The sequence below is a fragment of the Phoxinus phoxinus genome (genome assembly GCF_949152265.1).
Source record: "Phoxinus phoxinus genome assembly, chromosome: 1".
Classification (NCBI taxonomy): Eukaryota; Metazoa; Chordata; class Actinopteri; order Cypriniformes; family Leuciscidae; genus Phoxinus; species Phoxinus phoxinus.
Window position 1 is genome coordinate 9,305,875 of NC_136876.1, and position 14,512 is coordinate 9,320,386.

General features: G+C 37.3%; 3 protein-coding genes across 3 annotated transcripts in view; 1 reads left to right on the plus strand and 2 right to left on the minus strand.

The window, feature by feature from the left end:
- LOC307000598 (uncharacterized protein) overlaps positions 1 to 14,512 on the minus strand; it is a 496,331-nt gene that overhangs the window by 462,749 nt on the left and 19,070 nt on the right. The window lies entirely within an intron of this gene.
- LOC307000631 (uncharacterized protein) overlaps positions 1 to 14,512 on the plus strand; it is a 426,328-nt gene that overhangs the window by 368,157 nt on the left and 43,659 nt on the right. The gene's annotated exons all lie outside the window — the stretch shown is intronic.
- On the minus strand, positions 7,603 to 10,096 carry LOC307002839 (uncharacterized protein; the record flags this gene model as incomplete). The annotated part of the gene is made up of 2 exons (XM_079620757.1): positions 7,603 to 9,538; positions 10,001 to 10,096. 2 exons carry the CDS (start codon positions 10,094 to 10,096, stop codon positions 8,105 to 8,107), a joined length of 1,530 nt encoding a protein of 509 aa, XP_079476883.1. The 3' UTR covers positions 7,603 to 8,104.

A 14,512-nucleotide genomic window follows, 5' to 3' on the forward strand; every position in this document is an offset into this window, starting at 1 on the left:
AGTTGAAAGCCAAAACAGAAATAAACATATAGTAACCAACAAATACCCTCAGTCTGCGGACACCAATGAATTGAACTTTAAGTGTCAATTTACAGGAGATGTGAAGAACAGGAACTATTGTCATGAAATAAAGAGTGTTTTCAGCAGATCTGTTAATATTGATGAGCCTCAGACTATCAACACGCATTCAACAAGCCATTCAGGATCATCAGCAGATCATCTCACTTTATTCTGAGTGTTTGCTGTTAGAAACACATTATTTGAGTCAGGATGTATGATAAAAGCCTATTAAACTGCTCTATTGAAAGATAATACTGTTATTTCTCACAATAAAACATGGATAAATCATCAATAACAGAACAAAATAAATTGACACCTATCTTTATCAAACTCAACATGCAAACTAACTAAAACACCATAATATGTCCATATGAATCTAAAATCGACTTTATAACATATACTATAAACTGCAATAAAGTAATTTGATTTTAAATTTCCCACGCTCATTACTCATACAGGGACAATATAAAGTGTTTAGAATATATCTCAAATTTGAAAAGTAAATTAAATCTGCAAAAGATTAGGGGGGGGGGGGGGTTTGGTTAGAAACAAAAACAATTATGTGATTACTCACGATAAAAAACCTTATGTTTTTTATATATTTTATAATGTCATAATTTCACATTTAATCTCCAAATGAATGTAGAAACAACAAAGACAGTATATTTTAAATATTTGTCTAAAAGGTAAGAAATATATAGAAATTTAATAAAGTTATCAAACAGTTTGCACTGCATAAATGTTAAATTGTACATAGATGAATCATTATTAAAGTTACAAATGTTCTTTTGTCAAGAGCAGTGAGTGTTTTTCTCTGTTCCCTTTGTTCTTTGATTAACTTTACTGACAGGAAGCTTTTTTTGGCTACTGTGTCTTTAAGAGCAGCCGCCGCTGAGAGAGACGCACATCTCACACGCGCCTCATTCTCTCACAACTCTTCTTTATGTTCATTTAAAACTATTTAACTAATTTAAGAGAGCTCAGTCTGCTCTTATGAGGATACTCGACAAAACGGACATTTTTGCAGAATTGCGTGTTAGTTCGGTCAACTTCAAGCCGAAAGAGAACTCGATTTCGGCGCTGAAAATTTACGTGAAATATTTACCACGGAGTCTTCTCCTCCCATTTCTACTAGGGCTGTAACGATTAATCGCGATTAATCAAAATTCAAAATAAAAGTTTGTGTTTACATAATAAATGTGTGTGTATTGTGTATAATTATTTTGTATATATAAATACACACACATGCATGTATATATTTAATAAAAATGTGTTATTTATATATAAAATAGTTCTATTTATATATAATATAAATCATATAAAAATATATATGCAGTATATAAATGCAAATATTTCTCAAATATATACATGCATGTGTATGTATTTATATATACAAAATAATTATACACAATACACACACATATATTATGTAAACGCAAACTTTTATTTTGAATTTTGATTAATCGCGATTAATCGCGATTAATCGTTACAGCCCTAATTTCTACCAGTGATGCTTTATTCAATTTCCAACGTCGATCTGCGCACGTCAACAGCGCTACTGAGTTGTAGGTTGCCAGGTTGGGCTCACAAATGAGTTGAAATGTGATGTGTTGATTGCGCGAGAAGATCTGGCAACTGGGCAACCTTGGAATAATATATTGATGTGATTATTCATATAACGACGTTTGGGAATACAAATTACGGGAGTTTCACGGGAGAAAGGACAAAACGGGAGGGGGGCGGGAGATGGGTGTGAAATACGGGAGAGTCCCGGTGAAAATGGGAGTGTTGACAGCAGGTATGCTCCAAACATCGAGACAATCACACAAACGAACACAAAATCTCTCAGGTCTGAATGAACTCAACATATTCTCCTCATGCTCGCTGCTGCTGCACTAAATGTTTATTTCAGTGAGAAGACGCCAGAAAAGACGCACAAGTATCGCTGTGATTGATGAAAACAATACAGAGATGAGCCTGTCGCTTAATCAAACTGTATACAGTGTGTGTGATGGTGGTGTAAATATGAGAAATACCGTGAACTGCTCTCCTCACCTCAAAAGACTCGACGCTGAAACTCAAATCAGTGATGGAAGGGACAGCGCGAGCGGTGACGTCATCTGCCTAGTGCTACAAACCACGCGCGTACGGGACACTCCGCAGCCAATGAGGGCCACTCAGATTCACATAATTACTTATTATTTTAGAACTGAAGTGACTCCAGTTACTAAAGGTGAAAGGAACACATCCAAGTGAAGCCCAAAATAGGCATATTAATAATAATACATTTTAGAATAAGCTTTTATAAAACCCAAAGCGCTACAGACAGTAAAAGGAAATAAAATACAGAGGTAAAATAGTAATAGGCCTACAAAAATAAGCATTACAGTCCAACACGGTAAAATACTAATCATGACAGTCTACGAGGCATCTTTCTTTCTTTCGCTCTATATATATTGTTCCTTTTCCACACAAGATCAGCCCAAAGAGTCCTCTTTTATAACATATGGTCATGCTATTGAAAGAACCTCAACACCTGAGTGTGCTTTGGAATCAGCTGTAATTTATATATTTGCATAACTTCAATAAGCTGTTTCTCAGTAGCAATGGAATAAAATACAGGGAATATATTTGTTTCAATTCACAATATGAACAGCTGTTCACTTTGACTTTAGCCTATATAAGTTATGTTTAGAACATGATGTTATCTTTTCTGACATACAGTGTGAAAGCATTAGTAAATTTGGCAGTAAAATTACATTGTTTTGGTATTGGTTGGGCTTGTGTGTAAAATAATTTTAATTTTAAATTTGTGTTAACTGTATGCATTTTGTGTCAAAGCAACAAGAAATGTGTTACTTGTTACGAATGTTGTGCTAACTGTGTTAAGAGTTTAGGAAATTTGTTAAATGCATTGAAAAAACTGTCATAGCGATTGTAAAAAACTGTAATACAGGTAATGAGTGGAGAACAGGAGGGCTTCTTAAAGAAAAACGAATAGGTCTGTGAGAGCCGGAATTCTTACTGGTTGGTAGGTGATCAAATACTTATGCCATGCAATAAAATGCTAATTAATTATTTAAAAATCATACAATGTGATTTTCTGGATTTTTGTTTTAGATTCCGTCTTTCACAGTTGAAGTGTACATGATAAAAATTACAGACCTCTACATGCTATGTAAGTAGGAAAACCTGCAAAATCGGTGTATCAAATACTTGTTCTCCCCACTGTACTACGGTATGTATTTTATTATACAACCAACGGTCAATGTAACCCCACCTGTATCATGTCTCCTATCTAATTAATTCGCATTTAATGCTACCACAGAAACCGAAAATTCTCGGGCCAGCAGCATGTGTCCAAATTTCAATCTTAACCGTTCTATTTCATCCGAAATGATCTGAAAACAGGGCTTTAAGTGTAAAATACCAAACTTGTCCTTTAAGGGAGCGCACTTTGCGCGCATTCAGTCATGGCAAACCGTGCACACAGGCTGCTTGCTTTTATGTTAAATTAACAGTGGTTTGTGAATGTTGATGCTTTAATAACAAATAAATTATCAGGAGCATTTATGCTCCTGATAACTTGAAGGTATTTCATGGAGGTACAGAAAAAAGAAAAAAAAAAATCTGACAAACCCCACTCCACCACCTTAACTAACACATTTTCTGCGGGAAACCAGTTACACAACAGCATATAGAACATATACCTGGGAAGCTGAATAGGCTAAATTAACATTAGCCAGTGAGTCCAACAAGTTACCGGTAAGCAAGTTCACCAAGCTCCTGCGACCTCATTCCCCAACACTGTACTCTTCATCCTCGGTGTCGCTCCTGAACAACTCCGCTAACTAGAGCGCCCTCTCGCGGCTGTAGGTAATGTTTTCTTTTGGTTCATCTCAGTCAGTATGAATTAATTTTGATATACAAGTCGCACCTGACTATAAGTTGCAGGACCAGCCAAACTACGAAAATACGGTACTCTTTTGGCGCAAATCGATGCATATGGCTGTCTGCCGGAATCTAGTTATTTGAATCGATAAAGTTTAGAATATGGATATCTTTCTTACACGAACGCATCGCTTCACTTCACTATATAAGTATACGTACCCTTCTCTCCGTCTGAGTCCAACAAAAAGTCTGATAAAGCTGTGAAGCATATTCAAGGCCGGTCCTTTAAGTGCCCCCCTGTGACAAAAACGTAAAAATAAAGGGCATCACAAACATACGTTAAATTCATTTGGCAGAGATACAGATCTTTGGGCTTTAAAAAAAAAAAAAACTTCACAGACTCAAAATACATTTTAAAAGCTGCTTAAAAATGAGCAAACTTGGGTTTTGAGTTACTCCATTTAGTTTGATGAATATACAATTTTTCTAATAACAAAAACAAATCGATAACATTTTTATTTTGGAAAAGTCATACTCATTTGTATGAAGTAAGATAGATGACAAATTTAACACAAGAAACGGGGGCATCCAAAAAACATTGAGAGATCGTCTCTTCCACCCACTTTAACACAAAGTTTAATTGCATATGTAACCCACCTAAAAAGGGTAACCAGTTAATTGTGTGTAATTATTATCATTATTTATCCATACTTTACGTTTATGAGTAATGGGGGTTTTATTTTTGAAAATTATATTTTATTTTGTGGGAAACCGGAAGTAGCGCGCTAAGATACTTCTGTTGGCCTAACGCGCTAAAAGCAGATGGAGCACTGCTTCGGGTTCCCCTGCGAGTTAAAATAAACTGAGAAGAAAAGGTATGAAAACCTGTCTATTTTTGTTAGCAATTAAATATGATTCAGTTCATTATGTAAACATCTGTATACTTGCTTTAAAAGTTGGAGAGCCGTCCAGAAATCGCTTTTATCTGTCCTGGCTTCTCATACTGAAAATCCTCTCTTGGTAAGCTAAGTGTTTAATGATGGTGTGTGGAAAAAACCACGCGGTAGCCATGCTAGTTTCAATTAGTGATTATTCAAACATTTCTGTTGTTTTGAAGGAATGTAACATGATAAAAGACTATTTATTTCAAGGTTTAAGGAGAAATGTAAACTAATTTGGTATGTATTACTTTGTGATATATATGTGACTAAAGGTTAAAGTTACAGACAGGAGAATATAAAATGTCATTTTAAGTTAGTTAAAGTGGTGTTGTGGCAAAAATTCCTCAAACAAACATCACTGCGTAAGAGACACTCAGAGTCAAATTATAAAAAGAGAAGTATTTATTCTTGCAAGAATAGGAGCAGTCTAATACACAGTTGTTACCCTGTGCAGAAGAGTGACACACCCCCGGACAGACTCAACAAGCTTTTATCTTAGTTTCAAGGCCTTCTTTCCCCCCAGAGCCTTCCTCCCAGTAGTTTTCCATCCAGTAGTTTTCCATAGACAAGGAAGCCATAACACTAGTTTAGATTCGTCAGTAGTTGGCCCACTAAGCCCCCCTGCACCAAATGGCCTTCTGACATCTAGGTCAGAGGTCCTTGTTCGTCTGTTCTCTGGAGTGTCTCTCCCTTCTGCCTCCCCACGTACATAAACAGAATCTTCTCTCACTACAAGTGAGAGACACACATGTGACATTCTTTGAATCATCTATATTTTACTAAAGATCAATGAATATCATAAAATTGCCACCACAGTGGTTAAATCAGCAAATGTAAATTCATATAAATGGGTTTTCAATTAAAACTGTATTTCAATTATTTTGATTTAAAATCTAACAAAATCCTACGTCAAAAAGGGATTAAAAAGAGAGAAAACGTTCATTAGTATATTGATACAATTACAATTGTCCTATAATTACATTTCATTGTAATGACATAAGGTATATTCTGATTTAAATAGCTAAAATGGCTATTGTTTCTTCATGTGAACTTTAAGAACTATTTGATATAAATGATTTTGGACTGAACCTGTTCTATATACAGGTCAGGTCTTTTTTTGATGAGGTGAGCATAAATTTCAGAAGTTCCAGTCCTGGAATTATACCAGGTGAACCATTGACCCATAGATGGCGAGCCTGTGGTAGGATTGTGTCAGTTCAAATAACCGGCACCAACGAGATTTTCCCTGACGAATATTTACTTATTTCCCTTGACTAACTGACTCGAATTCTGGATTTAACTTTGGAATTCCTAAGGAAAATTTACAAGGAACATTTTCAACAAAGGAAGGACATTTTATTTTATTCTAAATTTATTTTGGGCCAATAGGTATTGTGAACAAAATTGTTGTGAAGTGTTGAAACATTTTGTTGACCTAAAAGTTACACATGTCAAAACGTTACACTGGGGTTGCTTGGAACCTAGGGTGTACATACTCTGAAGTGGGTTACACATATCTTCCTTAAACAGAAAAAGACAAATGTTGGCCCTAATTTTAGCTAGAAGATTCCATTATTGATGAATCACAATCTGAATTTATAAAAAAAAAAAAAAAAAAAAAAATCGGCATATAACAAATAGTTTAAGTGTGGAAATTGCAGAAATTTGCAAGAGACAACTTCTCACGTTGAACACACAAGTGTGTGTGTCATTTGTTTAAAGAAGGAAAAAACACAGAAAACAAATGGCGCGGACAACTGTTCCGCGTCATCACGCATTCAGAACATTTAAAGGGAACGCGATCCTTGAACAGTCATGAAGAAACATGCTAGGAACAAAGTACTGCGTTTATAATCAACTGTGTATAGAACTACGCTTAACAACCAAGGTGAATTATGTATGTCACATTCACTACACACGTCCCCCCAGAATTCATCATATCAGAAGAAGAACCAAACAGTCAACGGGGAGGTGGGCGTATCAACCGGATGAATGAAATACCAGAGGTCGAGGAGACCCCACTGCAGCCGGTGTCCCGTCCTGACACGGGTGTGGGGCATGGAAAAGGTGTTTGTTTATTATCAACATTTGGGCACCTCACTCTGGGGGATGCAAGCTAGTGGTGAGAGTTATCTTCTTTGGTTTCTGTGGGAAGATGCATATAAAACCTCTGGCAAAATTATGGAATCACCACATTTAGAGAATGCTCATCCATCTTTTTTACTTTATATCAAACAAACGAATCACAGATATGGCACAAAACATTTTTGTTCATTAGCTAAAGTGTAACTCTCACCAAAATGCAACCTAGCCGAAATGCAACCAAGCCGAAATGCAACCTAGGCTCTTTTTGTGAATGTACCCGAGTGAAACTTATGTTTAAAAGCATAATTGCTATCATATAAATGCCCCTAGCACTCCCATTCAAAAGGCCATTTGACTGAAGACGAAAATACGGCCAATCTTAAAAGTGCCGTTTCTGCCCGAATTATGCTTTTAAACATAAGTTTGACTCGGGTACATTCACAAAAAGAGCATAGGTTGCATTTTGGCGAGTTACGCTTTAACATTCTGGCTTCATGAAACATACCTCACAAAAATGCACTTTTTTCTGATCAAGTACTGCTAGCCTAGCTTAGCACAAAGACTGGAAGTAAATGGCTCCAGATAGCATACTCCTCCCAATAAGTGACAAAATAACGGCAACATTTTCCTATTTACATGGGAGCTGCATGCTAGCTGGAGCCATTTACTTCCCGTCTTTGTGCTAAGCTAGGCTAGCGGTGAGTGCGTCAGACAGAGGTACGGCACGCATGGAGATGAAAAGGGTATGTATGGACTTGTCTAACTCTGGGGTATACAGTGAATGCGCTAAAGTCCCAAAAAGTTGCCCTGTTCTTTTAAGTATCTTCAGTTCATGATGCTCAATGAGGAGGATGAGGGGTTAGAGAAAGTGAGAATGGAAACCGATGTGGGCAATCAATAGTAAGGGGAGACTCTTCTGTCTCCACACAGTGGAGCAAGACTTCAGTGTTTCCTCACAGTGTGGTCGTAAATGTAACAAAATCAGAATCATTGTCTCGTTTTGGAGATTACCAAGTTATTTTTTGTTACTGACATTTAAATCAGGCTACTTGTCTGGTCGGCCAAGTAAAATTATTTCACTTGAACCTTCAAAAAAATCCACTTGTCCCAGACAAGCGATCCTGGATTCAGCTGACTTTCAAAAGCGTCTGTCCACTGTGGATCTTCTCATGCATTTTCAGATTTGATGACTGAATGAATCTCTTGTCACAGTGTGAACACTCATAAGGTTTTTCTCCAGTGTGAATTCTCATGTGAATCTCAAGATATTGTTTGGATGAGAAACTCTTCCTGCATTGATCACATTTGAACGGCTTCTCTCCAGTATGAACTCTCATGTGAATTTCAAGACTTCCTTTGTGTGTGAAACTCTTCCCACATTGACCACATGCATGTGGCTTTTCTCCAGTGTGGATCTTCATGTGTTCTTTAAGTGTATTTAATAGCGTGAAACTCTTCCCACATTGATCACATGTGTGCGGCTTCTCTCCAGTATGAACTCTCATGTGAATCTCAAGATATTGTTTGTATGAGAAACTCTTCCTGCATTGATTACATTTGAACGGCTTCTCTCCAGTATGAACTCTCATGTGAATTTCAAGACTTCCTTTTTGTGTGAAACTCTTCCCACATTGACCACATGCATGTGGCTTTTCTCCAGTGTGGATCTTCATGTGTTCTTTAAGTGTATTTAATACCATGAAACTCTTCCCACATTGATCACATGTGTGCGGCTTCTCTCCAGTACGAACTCTCATGTGATTTTCAAGACTTACTTTGTGTGTGAAACTCTTCCCACATTGATCACATGTGTGTGGCTTCTCTCCAGTGTGGATCATCATGTGTTCTTTAAGTGTTTTTAATCGCGTGAAACTCTTCCCACATTGATCACATGTGTGCGGCTTCTCTCCATTATGAACTCTCATGTGATTTTCAAGACTTACTTTTTGTGTGTAACTCTTCCCGCACAGATCACATGAGAATGGTTTCTCTCCTGTATGAACTCTCATGTGACACTGAAGATTTTGTTTGGTTGTGTAACTCTTCCCGCACTGATCACATGAGAATGGTTTCTCTCCTGTATGAACTCTCATGTGACGCTCAAGATGTTGTTTGGTTGTGTAACTCTTCCCACACTGAGTGCAGGTGAAAGATTTCTTGGCTCTTCTTTTCTTTAAAAATGTCTTTTTAGTCTTTGAGCGACTCAAAGGTTTTTCTCCAGATTTGACATGTTCCTCCTTCACTTCTCTCAGTTCTTCACTCTCCTCCTTCACTTCACTCAGTTCTTCTCTCTCCTCCTTCGTTTCACTCAGTTCTTCACTCTCCTCCTTCACTTCACTCAGTTCTTCACTCTCCTCCTTCACTTCTCTCAGTTCTTCACTCTTCTCCTTCACTTCTCTCAGTTCTTCACTCTCCTCTTTCACTTCTCTCAGTTCTTCACTCTCCTCCTTCACTTCACTCAGTTCTTCTCTCTCCTCCTTCGCTTCACTCAGTTCTTCACTCTCCTCCTTCACTTCACTCAGTTCTTCACTCTCCTCCTTCACTTCTCTCAGTTCTTCACTCTTCTCCTTCACTTCTCTCAGTTCTTCACTCTCCTCCTTCACTTCTCTCAGTTCTTCACTCTTCTCCTTCACTTCTCTCAGTTCTTCACTCTTCTCCTTCACTTCCATCAGTTCTTCACTCTCCTCCTTCACTTCACTCAGTTCTTCACTCTCCTCCTTCACTTCTCTCAGTTCTTCACTCTCCTCCTCCACTTCTCTCAGTTCTTCACTCTCCTCCTTCACTTCACTCAGTTCTTCACTCTCCTCCTTCACTTCTCTCAGTTCTTCACTCTCCTCATTCACTTCTCTCAGTTCTTCACTCTCCTCCTTCACTTCTCTCAGTTCTTCACTCTCCTCCTTCACTTCTCTCAGTTCTTCACTCTCTTCCTGCACTTCTCTCAGTTCTTCACTCTCCTCCTTCACTTCCATCAGTTCTTCACTCTCCTCCTTCACTTCCATCAGTTCTTCACTCTCCTCCTTCACTTCCATCAGTTCTTCACTCTCTTCCTTCACTTCCATCAGTTCTTCACTCTTCTCCTTCACTTTACTAAGTTCTTCATTCTCCTCCTTCACTTTCATCAGGTCTGAAATTGAAGAAAAAAATAAATAAATTTTATTTGCAATGCATCATAAAAGTGAATACTATTAAATACAAATAATCAATGACAGAATTATCTAACATAATATCAAAACATACAACAGAACTGGAATTATGACACCAACGCTTAGATTGCGGTTTAATTCATTTTACTATCCAATTTTTCTTGACGTGCCAACTGCGTTTTGAATTATGGTATTTCCGGTTTGGGGATCTTCCATTCAAAAACGACTGAAACAAATAATTTCAAATCATTAGGTTGAGTAACAAATAAAGTTTATCCGTCAGTTTGACTGAATGAGCCGTCAATGTTCCTTCATGTTTTATTTTCAGACATCATGAGATTAACGTGACGCTTGTATTTTAACGTGACATGTTATAACAAGAATACGGCAAGAATAGATTTTCAGTCACTGCATTTCTTTTCTTCCATATTATAATCTTCTTTTCCCATTGTTTCTGCCATAACAGTATGAAAAAGGAAAACACATACTGCAAATCTGTGGTCTGTTCTCCTGATTTCATTTACGAATATCCCAAGAATTACATTTTACGGGTTATTCATAGTCTGTTGACAAAGTACCGTGTTGATGCTTTTATACTTTTAAATGTCCTTTTATTCTCAATGGTTGAAGGTTGAGTAGTAGAATAATGTAATCTCATTGTACCCAGTTTTTAAAAGCGTTTTATTACGCATTTCACAGATAATGCTAAAAATAGTTAATTCAACACTAGTTACGTGTTTATCTTCCAATAAGCTGTAAACAATCAAACAAAGTTTCACTCAAAATGTTGCAAAAATCATGAACCAGATATACTATAAATATGAAATAAAATACCTAAAATAATATTTAGTTTAAAGTAATGTTGACAACTAATTTGAAATGCTCAAACCTCCCTTTACTGACCATTTGTTGAAAGTCAAAACATTTTAGCACCCATTTCATAGTTTTATTTATTTTATTTCACAGTTAAAGACCCTGTGTGGTCAAAATCAAGTTTTAAAGTTATGGGAAAAAAATTAAATATGTAATTTTGATGATCAAAGATGAGTTGTAAGGGATACAATTATTGACTACAGAGGGACTTTAAGAAAAAAGTGATCAGCATCATAAATAAATAGGCGTGTAACGATACTCTCGTGTCAGGATTCGATATATATCACAATACTGAACTCATGATACGATGTTATTGTGCAACTCCAATACATATGTTAAAAGGTTAACAAAAAATATACTATTGATTCAAATGCTAAATATGATATCATATTGTGGGTGTAAACGAATAGTCTAGGACTTGGTGCTGGAAACCCAATGCACACTAAATCTCTAAAACCTTGAAAGGCTAAATCACTAAAAGGATTTTTTTTTAAGACAGTAATTTTTATTTTGGGTGAACTGTTCACAATATATTAGGGATGGCTGACGCGAAACAGTTGTTCCGAAGCTTTGCGAGATCCCGAAGCGCAGATGTTTCGAAACACTGATCCGAAGCGTGATTCAAAACACCCATGTCACGTGCCTATGGCCAAACGAAGCCTCGAAGTGTTTCACTAAGTGTTTCATCAGGTGTGATCCGCCGAATCAGCGTTTGATTGACACGGTCGGAAACAGACCACACAATCGCACATCTGTATAAAAGTGAAATCAACGCATATTGGTTTTTGTGAGAGGAGTTTGATTTTGAGATAGCGGATTTTTGGTGATATAGTGACATTTATAGTGCGATTTGTTCAGTTATATTTAGGCTTACATTTAAATGTACACATTGACTGATAGGCTAGAGACAGCCAGAGTACATAGTGAGTGACACATTAATAGATGCATAGATATAAATATATATATAGACAGATAGATTAATAGATAGATACATAGGCTTCCTCATTTGTATGTCCTTGCAAAAAATAATATCTTTGTATCCCAACAACAAGTGTCCCTTGTGAGAGGATATTTTTTTCAAAGGCTGGAGAAATTATCTGTAAAAAAGAAAAAGTAGGCTAAGTCCTTCCACAGCAGAGAAAATAATATTTTTGAATAAAATCTATAAAAAAGTTAGACATTGTGGCTTGATTTCTTTTATTAATATTCATTTTTCATGACCAAAATAACATTATCCACAGTGAGGAGCCTACAGGTTACAAGCTTCACATATTAGAAAAATACAATAATAAAAAAACAACAATTTTTTTAATGGGTTAGTTGTCAATTTTGTTTCAGATCAACACCTGCAAACGACCACTAGGTGTCACCGTTGAGACGAGTGTCAGATTGTTTCACGAAGCCTCGACACAATATGGCACATTTGCTTCAACTGTTTCATTGTTTCACGAAGCCTCGATCTGCCCACCACTACAATATATATTGGCACTATCCACAATACATGCAGTATTGTTGCATTTTTGTATTGTGATATATTGTTACACCCCTGAATGAATGAAGAATAAACACCAACCTCTTTGTTCTTCAGGATCTTCAGTGTGTTTCATTCTGCAGGGTTCTGGATCACTCATGTTCTCACTGTCCTCCTTAATAAACTCAGTCTTTGCAGATTTCAGCTCTTCCTGATGCTTTGATGCTCGTCTTCACTTGTAGCTGATGGGAATTTACAGCATTTATTGGATAATTACAGTGGGAGGAGCTTCACCAATGTGGGAGGAGCTTCACTGACCATGTGACTACTGTGGGAGGAGCTTCACTGATGATGTGATTGCTGTGGGAGGAGCTTCACTGCTGATGAATTTCAGTGTTGGAGGAGCTGATCAGCCAAAATCTAAAAATATATCAGTAAGGATGAGTTTGTTTTTATGCTCATGGACATAATACTGCAAATTCCTCCAATAATAAATGGCAAGAAAAACAGTTGAAAGCCAAAACAGAAATAAACATACAGTAACCAACAAATACCCTCAGTCTGTTGACACCAATGAAATGAGCTTTAAGTGTTAATTTACAGGAGATCTGAAGACATCAGCATAGTAAATGAGGTGAAAACAGGAACTATTGTCATGAAATAAAGTGTTTTCAGCAGATCGGTTAATATTGATGAGCCTCAGACTATCAACACTCATTCAACAAGCCATTCAGGCAAGGGCATAGGTTTGGTCTCAGCTTTGGTGGGGACATCCCACCCCCACACCACCCCCTTGTTTTTTCAGCCAATCAAATGACAGCGTTCCTTGTACTGTCGTACTGGCCATGGGAATCGATGCAAATAGCTGCAACAGGGTTTTTTTCCTGGCTCAAAACTAGGTGGAGTATACCAAAATATAGCCTACTCTGTTTTCCACAGTACTTTTGTGGGTGGACCTCGGTATCTCTAGAGGGGTCCGGGGGCATGCCCACCCGTAAGAAAATTTTGTACATTTTAAAGATAAATTCATTCATCGGGTGCACTTTGAGTCACCAGAATCCACTGTTAAAAATAAATAATCCACCCGCCCAAACCTATGATATTCTCTGATTTAGATATCTGATCATCACATTACAATTATTCAAATTATCAGTGTTAAGCATGATAATATGGTAAAATGTCACACTGTAGTAGGGTGATTTAAAAATAACTGAATAAAATAAAAGTTCTTCTTTTGGCAAAATTACATTTCTTTAATAGCCTAAACCGAGGCTTTACTCCCTTCAAACTTAAATTGTCAATGTTTCATTACGTCACTGTTGGAAAACAATCTTATCAGAATATATATATATTTTTTACCTTTAGAAAAGGGCATTTCCCCCTAATTTTATTAAATGTATGCTCAGCGCCAACGCTCCCACCACACGCTGAAAAATTGCCTAATGAAAATCAATAATAATGCCGATATTATTTCAGTATAGAAACACAGACATCACGGGAGTCTCCCGCATATTGATAGCGGCTCACTGATGCCCGCGAATTTGTTAAAATCTCCCGGAATCGCGAGCGCGCCCGCGAGACAGATACTGTGCTCCAAACCGCGTAGCGCGTGCACGGCAGAGAGGAAGAGAGAGCAAGAGACCGCGGCACCGCACGTGTGTGCCTTAAGAAGCGCATGTAATATGTTTGATGGACACAGGACAGAATGGACACAGGAACCCATCAGATCCGTCACGGTGGAAAAATTGTATCTGAGCATGTGACTGTCTATCCGAGTTTTGTCGAGAGCAGAAGGCGGCACCTAATTTGACGGAGGCGGCCGCCTCGTAATTCTCTCACAAATATTGGTGGGGACAATTTTGTCATTTTAAAATATTGATTGGGACTAGTACCTAGCGTCCCCCCCTAAACCTACGCCCATGCATTCTGGATCACAGCAGATCATCTCACTTTATTCTGTGTGTTTGCATTACATTTACATTTATTCATTGCTGTTAGAAACACATTATTTGAGTCAGGGATACATGGATAAATCTTCAATAACAGAA